Raw genomic sequence first — 20,278 nt, 5'->3', positions numbered from 1 at the left:
CAGCCGAGGATACTGGGATGACTAAAAGCAGCCTGACAAGGCTTTCAACTTGATCAAACAAACCCCTCACCTCCACCGGCATTCCCCTAATGATAGTAGACACTTCTGTACTAGATGTAAAGGTATATTTGGATCTGAACATGGCTGGCTGAACCTTTAGACTCTGTCTGTTAATTTCTGGGTAACAATCAATAATGCCATCCAGCAGTTCCCCTTACAGTCCACCTGGTTGAAGTATCTTGAACTATGGAGGGTTAAGTGTGACCTACTTAACCCTCACTGATTTGGTTTTGTTTCTGTGTTTGTGTTTTATTAAAGATGCCGTATTTTCATTTAAAGGTTTCCGGTTCTGGTCTCTTCACTGTGCTTTGCTCCACCACTCCTGCCAACCTAGAACTGGTCCAGTAGCTTTTATATGTCTTACAGTACTGCAGGTAGTCCCAGCACGCGCGCGCCCACACACACACACACCTAATCTTGAAAGTAGAGATAGTGTCTGTCTCCCGAATCCAAACTAGAAGCTGGTTCCACAGAAGAGGGGCCTGAAAACTGAAGGCTCTGCCTCCCATTCTACTTTTAAATACTCTAGGAACAACAAGTAGGCCTGCAGAGCGAGAGCGAAGTGCTCTAATAGGGTGATATGGTACTACAAGGTCATTAAGATAAGATGGGGCCTGATTATTTAAGACCTTGTATGTGAGGAGCAGGATTTTGAATTCAATCCTGGATTTAACAGGAAGCCAATGAAGGGAAGCCAAAACAGGAGAAATATGCTCTCTCTTTCTAGTCCCTGTCAGGACTCTTGCTGCAGCATTTTGGATTAATTGAAGACTAACTATTTCTAAGTCACTGTGGAAACTCTGATGAAAGTTAAAGTCCTGATGAAACTCTAACTACATGGGCTCACATGGAAAACTACAGGCTGAAATTAACATTAAAGTACAGTTAGAGGTTAATGCATTCCACTCAGTTTTCCTGAAGTGCACATCTCACAGTGCACTTTTTACAGCCTGGAACAAACATTTCAACAATATGACTTTAAATCTGACATTTCATACACATTTGATTGTTTTGAAATATTGTAATATTATAAGATGATTATACAAAAAAGGTTCGTTTTCTAAAAATCACTTTGTACTTTACTACAATATCTACATGTTAATGTTTTTTGGCTCCCAATTGTTCATTTTTTCCTCTTTCACACTGAAAAACAGAGACTGAAAACATCTGGAACATCTGCACTTTTACTCAAATCACATCTATTTTGTACAGTCACAAGTCAACAGCTTTGATTTAGTATTACTATATAATAAATACCATAAATGACAGCACGAATCAATCATTAGATATATATAATATTATTTAAAAGTGACCTTCATAAGTTTCAGAGAAACACAACATACTGATATTCACTGTGAAGCTTTGACTGGAAAAAGACAGAAGAACAACATGATCCTGTATCCTGGATATCCTGGATCATGTACTAATGGGAGCTTCCATCTTTAAAGGACTGAAGAGGAAGAAGTTTACAAGGAATCATTTAGAACAGTTTCAAACATCAACTGATTGAATCCATGAATCTGAAAACATGTTTCTGAGTGAAAGAGACAGACATGTACAGACTGAACTATCTGTTCAACAGTCAGAGTGTTTCTCTAACAGGAGGACACTTATGCCTCAACTACACACACTTTCAAAGAACAACCAGGATAGACTCTAAATCCAGGATAAAGAGTTTCAGTGAATGTGGTGTTGAAGGTGTGGAGGTGGATCAGAGTGTCAGAGGAGACTCTGTAGAAGGACAGAGTGCCAGCAGGACAGTCCACATACACTGCTACTCTGTTAGAGACAGAGGAGGAGGAGGAGGAGGAGGAGGCGGAGGCGATGATGGATGTTCCTTTGTTATTGTGCCTGACGGAATCAGGACCATCATCAGAGCAGTAGAGACACCAGGACTGATCATTCCACCCAAACACAACATCTTTACTGTTTCCTTTCCTTCTGATTCCTGTGTAACTCACTGATATGAGAACCCCTCCTCGCCACTCGACCTCCCAGTAACAGCGACCAGTCAGACCATTTCTACACAGCAGCTGCGGAAGTTGATCAAATCTGCCTGGATGATCAGGATATGATTGAATCTCGTCCACATGTGTCACAGTTCTGTTGTTGTCAGACAGTTGGAGGTTTGTGTTCACTGTGTTTGTGTCGATTGTGAGTTGACAGGAATCTGATGGAGAGAACAAACACAATCCAGCTGCAGTTATTGATCCATCATCTGTTCATTGATTGACAATTTGATGATGACTCCTGACATCAGAGATGTGAATGAGTGATGTGACAGTTTGAAGATGGTTGAGTGTGTGCTACTTTTTTTTTTTCATGAATCACATTAAAAACACACTTACACTTCCTCAGACTTGGTTCCAACCATCGGACTCCAGCAGGCTCCACCCTGAAAGGAGGAGGGGTGTCAGACCAGCACAGTCTCTTTCAGCATGCACGCATCACTCTCATACACATACTGTTAGTCCCTAATAAAGGAACAGTCGAACATTTTCACAAATACACTTCAATCTATACGTGGATCAAACTGCTGATGATTTGGACTGATCCTGGATCTGTCAGTCCTTTGAGTAGTTGTTGGATTTGTTGTCACAGCAACAAATCTATTAAGTGTTGTGTGGTCATCATTATTTTTTATGTCCTCTTACAGATATAGTCTACATTATTTTTGAGCACCGCATAATTGACAAATGTGGGATTTGGGATAATTTCATGCTGCCAACAATGTAAGAAAAGTTTAGGGGAAGCCCCCTTCTTGTTCCAACATGACTGTGCACTAGTGCACAAAGGAAAATTCCAGTAGCCTGGGCTATGATAGTCACCTTTCACCCCACTTTCAGCCGAACTCCCGCTGGCTCACCACATCTACTCTCCTAGATCCTCCAAAGCCAGTACGATGATCCTTCGACTCCCCAAGTACACAGGTCGACAGGCCATTCAAGAAAGCTAAACCATCTTACTATGATGGCCCTTGGCTGGACTTTTTTTGCAGACTACAGTATAGGTACCACGCAGCAGAGGAGCAGCTACAAAGATTAGGGGTGCAACGATACACAAAATTCACGGTTCGGTTCGATACTTTGATGTCACGGTTCAATATTTTTTCGACACAAAAAAATGTTCATGCCTTTTTAATTTGTCATTTTTTAAAATTATAAATATATATTTTAACTCAAAAGTACAGTTTTTAAATTTAATGTTGCTGAAACAACAAAATAATATTAAAAAAAAATCTATCTGATCAAGAAATCACTCATCTTTGGAAAAGAGAGTTTATTACAGAGAAATGGCTCTTTCCAAAATAAAAGCTATACTATACGCTTCTTCTGGGGTATATTCTCAGCAGCATATTAAACATATCAGGTCCCATAAGGAGAATCATGTGCTAACGGGAGTAAAGTTTATAGCATGCGTGCTTGTTGTTTTTGTCTGCTCCCACTTGTCTTTGCACTAGGATGATGTCGGTGTAAATGTGCAGTCATATTCGTTGTGTTCCCACTAGTGCTGTCAGCGTTAATCTCGTTAAATTGACATTAACGCCATAACGCAGCAAACCCAGCTTTGATCTGTATTTTGTCTTGATTGAAGCTACAGCAGAAAAGCCTACCTCACATAAGTAGGATGTGGTACAAGGAAGAAGTAAGAACTTACCCAGCAGTGGGTAATCTTTCTCCACCCCAATCCAAAATGCAGCTAGGGATTAAACTGCAGCCTCTTTGTTGAATCAGAGGTCAGATCAAATGAGTCCACATTTCCATCTTTCACTTGCTGCTGCCACATCTCAAGTTTTCTGACAAGTGATGTGAGTTTATCTGCCAGATGTGGGAGGTGAGTGTTTGTGCCCTGCATCTGCAAGTTCAGTTCATTGAGTTTCAGGAACATGTCACTGAGGTATGCCCGTTTCATTAGAAATTTATTACAGTTAAATCTTTTGGCAATATCACTGCCCACTTCCTTCAAAAAGATGCAGATCTGATCTTGTGGTTCAAAGACCATGGATAGCATCTTCCCACGGGACAGCCATTAGAATTGCTGTGATACAAAATGGCTGTGTGGTTCATCGCATCCGGGCTTTCACAGGTTGTGGTTTGATGTAGTTGACTGTTGCAATGGCATCAGTCATTATGTCATTCAGCTCAGGACTCAGCTGTTTAGACACCAGTGCTTCACAGTGTATCTTACAGTGCATCCACTGCACATTCGGGGAGACGTGCTTGATAAGTGATTGCAGCCCTCCTCTTTCCCAGCCATAACCTGCGCCCTGTTTCCCCACACAGTCCTCCTATTTCAGATAAGTGTCTTTCAAGTAAGAGTCTGTGATTTTAAACAGTTCTTCTGCAGTGGCTCTGCCAGGAACTTGTTTGCAGAAAAATTCCTCCCTCATCTCATCTTCATCAATGAATCTGAAATACATTATCAGTAAGCGGTCTTTGTTTGTGGCTTCATCCATCTGCACGAAAAAAGCGACTGTCACACACCTTATGATTAAGCTGCTCCTCTATGTCCTCAGACATATCATAAACGCACATGCCGACTGTATTATTGGACAGAGGACTGGCCCGTAGTTTGCTAGCTGCTGTGTCATCATTCATAGTTAATAAACATAAACATATCCTCCGCAATTGTGTGCGGGTAGACGTTTTTGTCTGAAAAAGTCCACTGATTTGTCTTTGTGCTCTGGATGATTTGTCTCTAAGTGGCGTTTTAGCTTGTTATGCTTTAAACTGTCACAAGCTAGCACTTTAAGACAGACAACACACTGCGGCTTCTCTTCACTAACCACTGTTGTGCAGGTGAAGCCAAAGGCAAGATGTTCTTGATCATATTTTCTAGTCTTTGGCCTGGGAGGAAGTTGGATTGCAAGCATATTTGGGTATGCTTCAGCTTCTGCTTTGTGTTTGTGTGGAAGCTCCATCGGGTTTTCAAAGAAATGTATAAAACTTATGGTTGGCATGCATAACTGTGCCTAACAAAACTAGTGGTTCAGAGGTTGCTTTCAGTGAAACACTGGTTGTACACATTGTTAGATATGTTGTACCTAGAACTATTCTCAGCTAGAGTTATTCATGCAAAACCCTCAGGGACTTGTAGGGTTTGGAGTTGGGGTAATGTTCTTGTTAACCTACAGGTTAGATTTCTCTACATTTATGTCATACATTATACTACTTATGTATAAATATCTGTTGATGCACAGCTCTTGTTTTGCACTCTAATAATTCATACTAATGGGTAGTTCTGACCATTTTATGTTGCATTTTAACATCTTTATGGCCAGTGATGTGTAGAATGCAACAAGTTTGCAACTTTGGACCTTGTAATCATTCTAAATTATAGAAAGGAATAGTAATGGAGATGGAAGATAAGATCTGGGAAGGATACCCAGAAAGTTATGCAACTCATGGGTTGTACTTCATCGACGAGGGGTTGTTAGAGGCTCCTAACTCAATAAAAGACAGGGCCCAGAAGGGCAGTATCTTTCACTTTTCTTGATAAACTGGACTAATGTTTCTTCTGTGAGCACAGGAACAATTGAAAGAAATGTTTCCAGCTCTTCTACCAGACATTCTCTCCATACCTGAGAGTGTCTAGTCTCCAGGATGGATCCATCAATCCTGCCGACAGCAGTTTTAGTCCCGAGTCTCCGGGCTGATTGTAGCTCAGATCCAGCTCTTTCAGATGAGAGGGATTGGAACTCAGAGCTGAAGCCAGAGAAGTACAGCCTTCCTCTGTGAGCAGACAGCCTGACAGACTGCAAACACACCACACAACAATTCATCCATAAACAATTGACTTATATGCTTAATTTTCTTCATTTTTTCAGTTTAATTCTGCTTTATTTATAGTGGGACAATTTTCTTTTGTTTTCTTTTGTAATAATCCACATCTGTTTTTGAAAATTCTTGGAACTAGATGTAGGGTGTGCAAAATTGTAAATTTTGGTATCGATCTGATGTGAAGTAAACAAAGGGCTTGTGTTGCCTGAACCGATACCAATAACAATACATATACCTTTAACTTGATGTATAAGTGCACCTTATACATTAATCAGGCACAATATTAGGACCACCTGCCTGACATTGGGTTGTTTCCCCTGGCATACTGCTTAATGTCATCCACGTAGAAGAGGTGATTAATAGTTGCTCCATTCCATGCCTGGCATCTGTAGCCAGTCATTGATAATCTGACTGAGGGGGTTCAGACCTATGCAGAACAGGAGTGAGCTGCTGTTCTCATATTGTTCCCCTGCCAGTAACAGCACACCTGATGGTTCACTGGAGAACAGCTGGTTTATTCTGCTGGCTTCTATCCCTCTTGTATAACTCTTTAGGCAGTTAGCCAAAGCTGTGAGTCTTTGCTCGGAGAGGCCATAGAAAAAGACTTTCAGACTGCCTCAAAGAGATTCTGGCAACCTGTCAAGTGTCATGGTCCTGGGTTATTCTACCCAGTGTTTTTGAGTTTTCTTGTATTTTCTGTCATTTTGTATTATCTTTAAGTCATGTTGTTATTCTATGGGTTTATTCTATTGTCCCTGGGTTATTCTGCTTAGTTTGGTTTATTAGATTTCCCCTTGTGTCTTTGCCCTCAGTGTCTCCCCCTGGGTGTCTGTGTTTATACAGTGGCGTGAGTCCTTGTGCCTTGTTTCCCCGCCTTGTGTTTTATTCCATCTTGTTTTCCCAGCCCGTCATGTCTCTGTCTCATGCCTCTCTCCTTCGTTCCCTCTCGTCTGTCTCTCCTCCACTTGTATCTAGTTACCTGTTTTATTGTGAAGGTCTTGTGTTTCCATCTACGTTCTGTCTCGCTATGATTATCCGTGTCAGCTGTGTTCCCCGTGTGCTCCCACATCCCTTTTATCTTTCTGCGCATTTATGTCAGCGTCTCCCTCAGTTCCATGTCGCAGTCTCCTTCATACCAATCTGTGTATTCTGCCTGCTAAGCCTGCCAAGTTTATTTTGTATATTCAAGTTTAGTTTTTTCTCGTGTCCAGCAATAAAGCTGCCTTTTTGAGTTTAAGTTTCATCTCCACGATTGAGTCTGAATTTTGAGTCCTTTCCTGCCTGCCTGCACAGCAGAATACTGGAAAGAATACTTCGAGGACCTCCTTAATCCCACTGACATGTCTTTCATAGAGGAAGCAGAGTCTGGGGATAAGGGGGACAACTCCTCCATCACGAGGCGTTAGGTCACTGAGGCAGTTAAACAGGCCACTGTACTGGATGAGATTTGCCCTCTACAATTTGCTTTTACAATGTTGCATGCAGATCAGGGGCGGTACCTTTGGATTGGCAGCCTGGGGTACTGAACAAGTGGGATCGGAGGGTGTGCTCCAATTACAGAAGGATCACACCCCTCAGTCTCACTGGAAAAATCTATGCCAAGGATCTGGAAAGGAGAGTCCGTCTGGTAGTTGATTTTGAATACTGGAGTAACAATGTGGTTTTCTTCCTAGTTGCGGAACACTGGATCAGCTTTTTACCCTTTTAAGGATACTTGATGATGGATGGGAAAAGCATGGCTGTTTGTCTATCTGTCTATCTGTCATGATGATGATCAAGCAGGCAGGTATGAAGAAAAGATTAAAGTTCATAAAGATAAGTAGCAAACTAAATCGGCAAAGCATAAACTAGCATACGTACTGTAAATGTGGCACCAGGGGACATGGATGAAACGGGAAGGAGAACAGGAGAATATAATCACCTGGGATGACATCTAGTATGCAGAACCTCAGGGCATGCAGTTCGTGCTCCGAGCTGTGTATGACATGCTACCCTGTCCAGAAAGCCTGCTTATCTGTGACAAGAGAAAGCATCCAACATGCCTTCTCCACCCAGGTGAGGGTACACTGCATATCTACAACAGCTACCCAAAATCCCTTAGGGACAGTAAACAGGTCTGCAGTCAAAGAGATATCTCCTTTTAATGGCTGGAGTGAAGTCTCAGCCAGCCTCTGAACATTCAGCCAACTCTCCTTCATCTTTAGACTGGGACTGGCCAGTCTTACTGACGCCAGATATTCCTCTCTAAGACCTACAACTCTCTTAGCATCAGAGGAGCTGCAAAGAGGAAGGCCATCAAATCTGTCACTGAGGCTGCAAAAAGAGCCTTCAGGTGGATTTGGATTAATAGGTCCAAATCGTGGACCAGTGCAGCTGGGACATATGTCAAGGTCTGATCAGGCCTGACTGAGTCACCTAATCAAGGCTGTCCTAATGTTGCGAGGCCCAAAACACCCGATGACTTCAAGAAAAATCAATGACAATATATCTCAGCATTTCTATGGATGTCTCTAGAATATACTTTTTTTTGGTATTCTAACTAAATGCAAAATGTAGCTTTTCTCTTATGTATTATCAGATTCTGACTTGCTATCTAAAAATGTTTGATATGCAAATTTTGTTTTAGATTTGTTTGAATAAATCAAATTTATGCAATGATCATTTAGAGATCTATGTCTATTTTATGTTCATAGCATACCAATTTCCTTTCATTGTTATGAACTGTAGCTTTAGGAATTAGATTTAGGACTACAGAAAAGCTGTCTACGCAAAAATAATTATTCAGAAATTCAGATTATTTTAAATGAAAGTGGAAAAGTTTGCTTACCTGAGAGTTTCCAGTGTGCAGCACAGACTCTTCAGTCCAGTAGAGAGAATCTTCACTCCTGAGTCCTGCAGGTTGTTGTTACTCAGATCCAGCTCTCTCAGATTAGAGGACTGAGAGCTGAGAACTGAGGACAGAGCTTTACAACTTCTCTCTGAGAGGTTACAGCCACTCAGTCTGAAACACAATGACATTTGTGATTTAAAAAAACAAAGCACTGTATGTGTTAGGTCTAATTGTTAAATGTTGCCATTGTTTCTTAAATTTGTACAGTCTTAGTTCAAGCAGTATTATCAAAGCTATTCCTTTGATCCTGAGCACCTCTAACCACTTTGTGTTGGGGGAGGTTTTATTGTAGATACATCCTATCTGAAAGATCTGTTTCTTGTGTTGTAAGCTTCCTGCTTTTACGACCCTTTGGTCAGCAGGAGGTCTCACACACACACACACACACACACACACACACATTCCTACTTACATATAAAGGTTCACACACATATACATACAATGCCTTAGAACCATGTGGGCGTTGCTTTGCTGTGTTTTGTGTGAACTGTCTCTCAATAAAAGGCAGCGAGAGGAGGCCGGATTTGGGGTCATTGTCGTGCTGGACACAGATGAGAGGCCTCCCTTGCGCAAGTAATCGATCGAACACTGTTGCCTTGTTTTTCTTTCATGGGAATAAGTCCTGGATACAGCGGGGTCTGAGTTTAGACCCAACAGTATGGTTTACCTAAGACCTATTGTCTGTGTGTTCAACTTGGCTATATGCAATATATCAAGATTTCTGGCTCAAAACACTTTGGATATCAAGGAGAAGGTGAGATATGCTATTATTGAAAATAAAACAATGTCTCATATCATGTTGCATCACCATTTACCTGCCCTTACCTTCAGTTACCTCTAGTAACTTAAGTAGTGAAGGTAGTTTGAAAGAGATGATAGGATGACTCCACCTCAGCAACAGGACCACTCTGAACATTAGCTTGCTGAGTGTGTCTGCTCTTGGAGCCATCTTCAGGTCACATATTACGCACTCCATGTGTGACTGCAACCATTCTCTAACTTTCTTTGAATTGTACTAATTACTAATGGATAAATAGTCATGAAAATTTCCATATTAATGGTCACGAAATTGACCTCATAACCCATTGTTAGTCCACTGTGATCATTTTGCTCATTATGGAAAAGTACTGTTTCTAAAATTGTGGAAATCTGTCAACTGAAACTGAGGAAGTCACTTGACTGACAAAACATCCCTTCCATGGAGAATTTTACATTCAGATGGACAGAATCAACTTTACAAGATTATTAAATGTTGATTCTATTAAGTAGAATCACATTTTAAAAATAAAGGGATGAGCACATATTTACTTACAGAGCTTTGTTGGAGGCTTTGACCACTGGTAGCAGCCTCAGAAGAGCCTCCTCTGAAGCAGAGTATTTCTTCAGGTCAAACAAATCCAGATCTTCTTCTGATGACAGTAAGATGAAGACCAGAGCTGACCACTGAGCAGGAGACAGTTTATTTGTGGAGAGGCGTTCTGCTTTCAGGGACTGTTGGAGTTCCTCCACTAGAGAACAATCATTCAGTTCATTCAGACAGTGGAACAAATTGATGCTTTTTTCTGCAGGCAGATTCTCACTGAGCTTCTCCTTGATGTACTGGACTGTTTTCTTATTGGTCTGTGAGCTACTTCCTGTCTGTGTCAGCAGACCTCGTAGGAGAGTTTGGCTGGTCTGCAGTGAAAGACCCAGGAGGAAGCGGAGGAACAAGTCCAGGTGTCCATTTGGACTCTGTAAGGCCTTGTTTACAGCACTCTGGTAGAAGAATGTAGGATCTCTTGTTTCAGACTTCTGGGAGGTTGTTTGTTGTTCATCCAGCAGATTGAGTCCAGAGTTGATGAAGGTCAGATGGACATGAAGAGCAGCCAGAAACTCCTGAACACTCAGATGGATGAAGCAGAACACCTTGTCCTGGTACAGTCCTCTCTCCTCTTTAAAGATCTGTGTGAACACTCCTGAGTACACTGAGGCTGCTCTGATATCGATGCCACACTCTGTCAGGTCTGATTCATAGAAGATCAGGTTTCCTTTCTGCAGCTGATCAAAAGCCAGTTTTCCCAGAGACTCAATCATCTTCCTGCTCTCTGGACTCCAGTGTGGATCTGTCTCAGCTCCTCCATCATACTTGACCTTCTTCACTTTGGCCTGAACCACCAGGAAGTGGATGTACATCTCAGTCAGGGTCTTGGGCAGCTGTCCTCCCTCTCTGGTTTCCAGCACATCCTCCAGAACTGTAGCAGTGATCCAGCAGAAGACTGGGATGTGGCACATGATGTGGAGGCTTCGTGATGTCTTGATGTGTGAGAGGATTCTTTTGGCCTGCTTCTTATCCCTAAACCTCTTTTTGAAGTACTCCTCCTTCTGTGGATCAGTGAACCCTCTGACCTCTGTCACCATGTCAACACAGTCGGGAGGGATCTGACTGGCTGCTGCAGGTCGTGTGGTCATCCAGAGGCGAGCAGAAGGAAGCAGTTTCCCCCTGATGAGGTTTATCAGCAGCACATCCACTGAGCTGGACTTTCTAGGGTCAGTTAGGATTGTAGTTTTGTGGAAGTCCAGAGGAAGTCGACACTCATCCAGACCATCAAAGATGAACACAACCTGGAAGTCTTCAAAGCTGCAGATTCCTGCTTCTTTGGTTTCAGTAAAGAAGTGATGAACAAGTTCGACCAAGCTGAACTTTTCCTCTTTCAGCACATTCAGCTCTCTGAAAGTGAATGGAAATATGAACTGGATGTCCTGGTTGGCTTTGTCTTCAGCCCAGTCCAGGCTGTATTTCTGTGTTAAGACTGTTTTCCCAATGCCAGCCACTCCCTTTGTCAGCACTGTTCTGATTGGTTCATCTCTTCCAGGTGAGGCTTTAAAGATGTCTTCTTGTCTGATTGTAGACTCCAGATTGTCCAGCTTCTTGGATGCTGTTTCAATCTGTCTGACCTCATGTTCATCATTGACCTCTGCAGTCCCTCCCTCTGTGATGTAGAGCTCTGTGTAGATCTGATTCAGAAGGGTTGGGTTTCCTGCTTTAGCGATCCCCTCAAACACACACTGAAACTTCTTCTTTAGAATAGACTTAAGTTCATGCTGACTCCACTCAACGTCCCTAATTAAAGTTCCTAAAAGAGTCAGTAGACAAAAGCCTCACTATGAATTATTATATGCACATATTTTGAATATATATGTCCATTTAGTGAAACAATAGTAAAGGTTCTATTCATCCAGCAGCTTAAATCTTTGAAGAAATCCTCTTACTGCTCTGTAATTCGTCAGCCAGCTCCTCCTGCTTTATTCTCCTCAGGATATGCAGTGTGATCTTCACAAATGATTCTCTGATGCTATTCGGCTCTTCATCCTCACCCGCTAATGCACAATTATTGTCCGTCTGACTCGCTAAGCATTCTGGGGAATCTGGACACAGAACCTTCTGGATCTTCTTAAGTTCTTTCTTCACAAAAGTGACCATTTTGTCCTCCAAGAGCTGCAATGGAATACTTTATGAATGAGGGCGGAGTGGGAGGGTGAGGTTGCTGTACCATAGATACTGAGAAAAAACAGAACAAAATGCAAGCAACAAGAGGAAGAAAACAGAGACATGCAATATTGTATGTGTCCATGAGAGTAACAGAAGAGAACAGCTTAAGCTCACCCCTGAACCTAACTACAAGTATAAAGGAAATTTGGAAGCCTAGTCTTAAGTCAGGCATCTTGCTATTAAAAACTGGTATCTGATTTTAGAGGAGACGATCTTGACAGCTGTTCCTCCCATTCTACAGTTAGAAACTTGAGGAACCACAAGTAAACCTGCAGTCTGACAGCGAAGTAACTGGTTGATATAATAAGGCAGTATGACCTCTGTAACAAAAGATATGATTTTCAGCTAACGTGAATATATAGTACATATATATGACATCTCACCTCTGCAGCCTTTTAATAACTCCCCAGTGCAAACCCTGGGTTGAACATTTTTACATCACTAAAATTGTCCGCAGTAAAGGCTTAATTCATAGAAATCAATTCAGTGATGTGCAATACCAAGAGTCCTAATGAAATCCAAACCCTGACCTGTCTTTAACAAAAAAAAAAGAATAAAAGAATCAGACGTATTTTTCGATCAGACCAGCACTGTTCAAAATGCCATAGATGCCATATTTCATGACAAGACCAAGTTTTTTCTGTAATGTTTTCTAATTATCTATCTAGGCAGATAGTTTACCATTAAAGCCAGCAGTTGAAGGATGACATGTAACTGTTCAGGTCAAATTAGTCAGTGGTCAACAACACCACAGTTTTATGTTGTTTAGGTTTTCCCAGCTTCCGGCATTTATGCTTTCATTTAAACAGTGTTGAGTTGTGCTTCTAATACAGTGAGCCTTGCTTCCAGTAATTAAAAAAAAAGTATGTTATATGGACAATAATTGCTAAGAGGGAAGAGGAATAACGACACATCTCAAAAATTATGTCATGCAGTTTAGAGGAAGCAGAGGTCTGTCAAGGACAATCGGATCTACCTTCTGAACTAAAACCCTTGCATGTAAAAGTAGTTGTTGTACATATACAGACCATAAATATGGAGTCCAGGTGTGTTTGATGCTGCTGCGCAGACTGACCACTGGGAACCTCTGAGCTCTCTTGGTCCACTCTGTGGAGGAATCATGAAGATCAAGAATAATACAAAATATAACCAAGTAGTTAAGATGCTGGTGTTCCACATCCCTAATAATAATAATGATAATAATAATGATGATACTTTTGTCTAATACCTTGTTAGTATCTTGCTCTCGACTATTCTATTATTGTCGTTTGCTTGTATTTCTTCTTTTTCTCTTATTTATTGCTGCTCTTTTTGGTAATCTACAAGCACAGTCTAACTCAAAATTACTATGGTTGTATATTATTATTAAATTTACTCAGGTATTTTCTTGTGATGTAGCTGAAGCTGCTGGACCTGCAGGAGTGTTGATGTGATCAGATCTAGTGTATGACTGGCTCAGGTCGACAGCTCTGAATTGAGTCCTTCTACACTATTACATGTGACACAGTGACAGGAAGTTCATTCATACATGAGTGGATTGAGATCTGGCAGGAAAAAGTGGAACCTCCTCTGTATGAATCCCGCACACCTCCTGATCTGTCCGATTGATCCAGAGAACAGCTGTCTGAAGATTATACACATCACTCTGGTAGGCATGCTGCCAACACCAGGCTGGATCACTGCTTCATGTTTTAAAGGAGGTTTCTTTATCACCCAGTTCATTATAGGAACAAGAACCTCATCAGATCACATCTCTGTTACACTGAAGGTGAAATTACATTTAAAACTGAAAAATGATGGAGATGAGTTTCAGAGAAATCAAAGTCCAAACGTCTTTCTTCTTCAGAGTCGCAGGGGGACTATAACCTATCCCAGCAGGAGACACACTGGATAGGTCGCCAGTCGTTCGCAGAGTTTAAAATGCAAATGGTTTAATAAAATCTATAAATATCTTTTTAAAATCCCAAACAAACAAATGAAATGAAATTAGAATAACATTTCCCCATCAAAAATTATTCAACTAACAATAAATTAGTTTATAAAATCTAGCCTAACCCTGATTAAATATTGAGTATTACTCTATGTTAGATAAGGTTTTTGATTCTACTCTATATCAAATATTTTGTGTTCCTATTCTGCACATGTTATAGATCAGCTGTAATATTAATATTAATTATTCCTTGGATGAACAGATGTCCAAAGTAGGGACACCTGAACAGGCAATGAAGTACAATACTGAAATTCAGAAAATGTAACAATGTTATCAATATCTTTTTCAGCACTGTTGGTATAGGGCCAGACAAGAAAACAAACGACAATCTTATACTGAAATAACTTTTCCACAACTGCAATATGAGACATGATCAATATAAAGCTGATATGCCTAATTCTGTCCATGTTTTGACAGACAACATAGGAGAACATCAAAATAGAGCTTCTCCGAACCAGTCATGGTTGGAACAGAGCCAAGTCAGTTTACGCTGACTCACTCAGCATAGGAGGAACAGCCCACAGCCACACATCTGCTAACCTCTGGGCTGCTCCAGCCACATACAGCACTATGTTATGAGTAACATACTGAGTAACAGCATCACCGAATGTGACACCAAAATGCACAAGCCTAAGGCTCAAATAACGAGATAACATAAACAGTAGTATAAAATAAAGTTGGATTTTTTAAATTTTGTTCATATTCATCTGCAACACCTCAAGCTTTTTAATAGTCAGCTGTCTGTGAAGCTGGATTTAAGAAATAAGCCTTTAAAGTCAAAGTATATATAGCATGTTTAGCACTATCTTGCGCCGGTACAGAACATGATGTCACCTGTTTTTTGGTTCCTGATAACAGACTCTTCTTACTTTATATTTGCTGACAGTTAGGTGTGGGGGTGAGTGGTGGTGTACCCAGTACCCACTGTCATCAAGACAAGAAGTTCCTTACCATGCATTGAGTGTTGCACCTTAAATCCAGCACCCTCAGAGTGTACACTAAACATAAGGAAGGTGGTCGAGGACTAGTGAGTGTCAGAACTATTGGAGGAAAACATGAGCACGAACATAACTTCCTGTTTGCTGAAGTGGATTTTCAGTAAACCAAAGGGTTGTTTATAAAAGAGAGTTTAAATGGGATTGAGGGAATGACGTGTTTGCACTGCAGTTTATATCCAACAACATCAGGCAGTTAAATCAAAGCTCACCTCTCTGCAGCAGACAGAGGCTGGGATTTAAAATCAATGGGACGATCTGCAGAACGGTCACTCTTTAAAGACACACAGTTGGGTTCAGGTTCAGGTCCAGCAGCTCTCTCATAAATCCTGTAAGAACAAAAATGTGTTTTTTATTTGCACCCACAGAAGCTGATGAAGACTAAGAATACCTTCATCATCCCAAAGAGAAACTGGTGTGCAGGCTGAGCATGAGCAGAAGGAAACTCCAAAGTAGTGTTGGCAGTGTGAGAACAGAGCGCCACCCAGAGGCAAACACAGTCATTTACAGTGTGCAGGAATATTGATGGTCCTACTGTGAGCCAGGAAACAACATCAAGAAGTTTATTTAAATCAAACTGACATCAGAGAATCAAATGTTACTAACAGCTCACCTCTCTGCAGCAGACAACTGCTGGCTTTTAAAATCAATGGGACGATCTGCAGACCGGTCACTCTTTAAGGACACAGAGCTGGGTGGAGGTCCAGGTTGGTTCCTGTGAATAATGATGGAGCAGTGATGTGAGTGCTGAGCTGTGACATGGAGAAGAGTCATGGACAGTTAGAGATGGTCATCTCACCTCTGAGCTTTGGTCTGGCTCTCATGTTCCCCACACAGAGTGGTTTTAGAGGGAGGGACTCCCTCCTCTCTGTCCTCACACTGATCCATGCTGCTCAATTCACATCAGCTCACACACACTTTCTACCTTCACCTGCAGAGGAAACACAAATCATTCATGTGCACATCAACTGAGAGCTGCAGATGTGATGTCTGATGTGTTGGACTAACATCCATCTGAGACACAGCTTTCATCATTCAGCCCTGTGTATACATGTGAATTTTTTTTATTCAGAAAGATGAAGTTTGTGTTTCAGTCATGTAGTGACTCTTGCTGCTTAACTGTATGAGGTTAGTTAAACACTGTGAAGCAGATCATACAGATCATATGTTAGAAGAAACTATTAAAGACAGGGAGGCATCCTTTACAGCAATTGTTACAGTTATTAATTGTTCCATGTTTATTTCAGTATAGTAGTGCTCAAGTCTTTACAGTTTTTAATGTCCTCTTAAAAGTATTCTGGTGTAAATCGATGAAGAAATCAGTCCATGTTTACCGCAATCTTTCTGAGTGATTTCACAATGATGGTTCTTTTATACCCAAGCATTTTGCTAAAACACTTGAAAATACTTTTTTTAATAATATTTTTTTTTAAGAACTCGAGTAATTGGGCATATCATGAACAAATTCCATCTTAAATATTAATCATTGGAATTAAGGGGAGATGGTAACAAAAACACACTGGAGCTGAGCTTACCTTTGACGTCATCCTGTACACTCCCTTTACTCCCTTTACTGCTGAGCTACCGCGTTGTGTCCTCGGAAGTCTGCATTCCCGAGCGAACTTATAAGAACTAGAATTAGGGAAGTATGAACTTCTGTGTTGAGATTAGACTTGGTCAAACGGTCCGCACCAGCTGTAAACATAAAGAATGTCATGTAAGTTATGACGCCTCTCTGCATTTCTACACGGTGCTGAGCTACCAGCCAGGCTAAAGTAAGACCATTTGTCACAGGTCTCCTTACTGCAGTCAGCCGCCATCGCTATGCTAGAGATAATTGATGTTAGCCAGGAAAACATTGCAGACTGCTAACACTACCTTCACATGGAAACGATCAGCATCAGTCACAAACACCAAGTTCAGGAAGGAGGAGCCGTAGAAAGAAGGAAACACGCAGAGACGTTAGCGTCATCTCGGGAGCCAGCTGGAGCCCCGCCCCTTCTAATGACGTTAGCCTATGGAGACTACACATGAAAAACCATCATCACTCTGAATTTACAGCTCATTTTCACAGGTTTGATTTTTTCAAACTGTAGTTATGATACAGGATATTTAATTTTAGTTTTCGAAAGTTCAAATCCTTATAAAAAACTACAAAGTGACACGTTTGATTGTATATTATATTTAAATTAAATAATAATAATAAAAATAGACGCAGTACAGTCATTGCAGGACTGTAACTTTGTTTTTTCTAAAGAGCAGACATTATATTTTAAGGATCTGAATGTTTTTTGGGGTTTTTTTTAGTTACAGGAAAAGGATTCCAAGGCAGCCAGGAATAACACAAGGTGTGTCTTTTTAATGCCAAGTCCACAACTGTAAAATATTCCAACAAGCCACAAACCAGGCAGGAACACATGAGAGAAGCTTACCAGACAGGGACAGACATGAGAGGTGACAAAGGGAACCCGAAGCTTTATTTACAAAAGAATAATTAAGGAAATATTGAACAGCTGGTTGGGACAAATCAGGGATACCAAAATGCAAGGTCCATACATAATTCCAGAAAAGTTGGGATGTTCTTTAAATTTGAACAAAATGAAAACTAAGACTTTCAAATCATAAGAGCCAATATTTTATTCAGCAAAAAACAAATAATATAACAAAAGTTTAAACTGAGAAATCTTTTAATTTAATGCACAAAATGAGCTCATTTGAAATTTGATGCTTGCTACAGCTCTTAAAATAGTTCGGACAGGGGCATGTTTACCCCTCTTCTAAAACACTATTCCATTTTTCTTTTATACCTTCTGTTTTGTCCATTATATTGTACCGTACTTTGGTAAACTCTTATTGTTTTTTTAAAAAAAAGTGCTTTATAAATAAACGTGAACTTGGTGTAGCATTGGTGTTTCTGGAGTTTTGGTGTTGGAATTAAGTCCCATTCATTTTGCCTGGTTTCCAGGTTTCCAGCTGCTGAACAGTTTGCTGTCGTCTTTGACATATTTTTCATCTAATGATGCGCCAAATAGGTGAAAGATCTGGACTGCAGACTGGCCAGTTCAGCACCTGGACTCTCCTCCGATGAAGCCATGCTGTTGTAATAGATGCAGTATGTGGTTTTGCATTGTCCTGCTGAAATATGCAGGGGCTTCCCTGAAATAGACATTGTATATGTTGTACATATATGTTGCTCTAAAGCCTTTATATGCCTTTTAGCATTCATAGTTCTTTTCAAAACATTTTTGATTGATAGTTGTTTATTGATTAGCATTCAAATCTCTCAGTTAATACAGAAAAAAACATGAGATAAGGCTAATCAAAAGGTATTGGCAAAAGCACATGCTTGTTATGCCAACCCTTTGAACAAAAGATCATTCAGCAAACAGCTCATTTACATAAGGCTTGGAACAAAATAGCAAAACAAAATAATAAAAAAAACACCTTCCATTTAGATAAGTAAATACAATGCATAAATTTTATAACAATAATCTAAGCCAAACAACCACGAGTTTCAGTATTGTCATTATTACTCTTCTTCATTCTTTATTTATATATTTTTTCTAATACTCTAAATGTAAACATGTTTTTAAATGAGGGAAATGAACTGCACCTTTTTTAATCACTGTGATAACGATTCCACAAAGCATGTATAATGATTTCTTGTTTAAGACATCATTTGTTTTATGGAGAATAGCAATAGTTGTTGACATTTTTGTTTTCACATGGTTTATATGAGTGTTCCAACAAAACTTATCATCAATTATCACTTCAAGAAATGTATTTTCATGCTCTCTTTCAATTTCAACTCCATTTAACCTTAATTGTAGCCACATTTTTATTTGTCTTGGTTCAAAAATAATAAAAAAATTTTGTTTATGTTTAACGATAACTTATTTATATCAAACCAATTTTTTAGTATATTTAACTCCTTTTCCGCTGTAGTCAGAAGCTGTTCTAGATTTTTACCTGAGCAATACAGAGTGGTATCCTCAGCAAACAAAACACATTTTAACAGTTTGGAAACATTACATATATCATAAAACGGAGCCCTGAGGAACCCCACAAGTTACCTTCAACTGATTTGAGTTTACATTATTGGGTAGCACTTTCTATTACAGCTCGGTAATAAACGGGTAATAGTAGGATAACAAGGGGAAACAAGAGGGTAATAATGTGATAATTCCTAAGTTATTACTATGCAAATACCAACGTAATAACCATGTAATATCCAAGTGAAATCATGGTAGTGACAGTGGTTGCAGTTGAATAATATTACCCTGAAATGTATGTAATAGGATAATAGGGACCCCAAAACTGGGGGTAACAATGTGGACATACAACTTGGTAATAAAGTGGTAATAGTGGGGTAACAAGAAAGAAACAAGAACATAATATTGTGGTAATTCCTAAGTTACTCCCACTCTATGACCTGTGGTAGCTTCTATGTAAGCAGTCTGCCAGTAGGTGCACTTTCAATTTTCTATCTGGATAAAGACAAAGAAATGGGGTGCCAGCTGCTAGCTTTAGCCACTGTTTGCCTCCTTTTTGGCATGCCTCATAGATTTTAGTAGTATTTAGTGAATGTGAATGTGACATTTAGTGAAGATGATAACATTCAGACAGGGATTCAGTCCCAGTGATTGTGTCACTATAGATGAAGAACCTGTGCCATTCAGGGCTATGTTCACATTTCTACAATACATATCAAACAAGTCCATCAACTACTGCTTAAAGATCTTCTGGGTTTGTGATGCACGCATCCCCTCTGAAACATCTGGAAAGGTTTCCACAGGGCAAACGGGGAAGAAGTTCAGAAGAATCTGAAGAAAAACATTGTCAGCCGTTGTGTAGTAGACTCACAAACACAAGATGCAACATAACCACAGATAACTGTTTTCCAGTGTGCCTCTTCCACAGTGTTGTACTACCCTTGAGTATGTTTGAAAATTGGAAACGTAAATTATTTTTTTTTTGAAAATCTCAAAAATGCAGAAAAAATGAGAAATATTTGACAGATGAAATTGTTCTTGG

General features: G+C 40.2%; 1 protein-coding gene and 1 long non-coding RNA gene across 2 annotated transcripts; both read right to left on the bottom strand.

The window, feature by feature from the left end:
• Positions 1 to 1,226: 1,226 nt before the first annotated feature.
• LOC120434884 lies at positions 1,227 to 16,102 on the bottom strand. Its single transcript, XM_039603489.1, has 12 exons — positions 16,044 to 16,102; positions 15,858 to 15,959; positions 15,457 to 15,573; positions 13,288 to 13,366; positions 11,980 to 12,205; positions 11,492 to 11,843; positions 10,213 to 10,238; positions 10,043 to 10,058; positions 8,668 to 8,841; positions 5,642 to 5,815; positions 2,409 to 2,455; positions 1,227 to 2,230 (listed from the first exon to the last, which is right to left on the bottom strand). Exons 4-12 carry the CDS (start codon positions 13,288 to 13,290, stop codon positions 1,671 to 1,673), a joined length of 1,578 nt encoding a protein of 525 aa, XP_039459423.1. The 5' UTR covers positions 13,291 to 13,366; positions 15,457 to 15,573; positions 15,858 to 15,959; positions 16,044 to 16,102; the 3' UTR covers positions 1,227 to 1,670.
• Positions 16,103 to 16,110: 8 nt separating this feature from the next.
• LOC120438680 lies at positions 16,111 to 17,260 on the bottom strand. Its single transcript, XR_005612036.1, has 3 exons — positions 17,123 to 17,260; positions 16,780 to 16,939; positions 16,111 to 16,175 (listed from the first exon to the last, which is right to left on the bottom strand). It is a non-coding gene; the product is annotated as an uncharacterized LOC120438680 (long non-coding RNA).
• Positions 17,261 to 20,278: the final 3,018 nt, after the last annotated feature.

This window comes from Oreochromis aureus, linkage group 3 (assembly GCF_013358895.1).
Source record: "Oreochromis aureus strain Israel breed Guangdong linkage group 3, ZZ_aureus, whole genome shotgun sequence".
In the NCBI taxonomy this organism is placed as follows: Eukaryota; Metazoa; Chordata; class Actinopteri; order Cichliformes; family Cichlidae; genus Oreochromis; species Oreochromis aureus.
This window is presented reverse-complemented; position numbering and strand designations above follow the sequence as displayed.

Excerpts from the sequence above, each read along its gene's own strand:
- LOC120434884 (XM_039603489.1), bottom strand. Across the intron at positions 11,844-11,979 it reads GGCTGACGAATTACAGAGCA|GAACTTTAATTAGGGACGTT; the intron begins GTAAGAGGATTT and ends TGACTCTTTTAG. Across the intron at positions 10,239-11,491 it reads CAGAAATACAGCCTGGACTG|TGGAGGAACTCCAACAGTCC; the intron begins GGCTGAAGACAA and ends ATTGTTCTCTAG.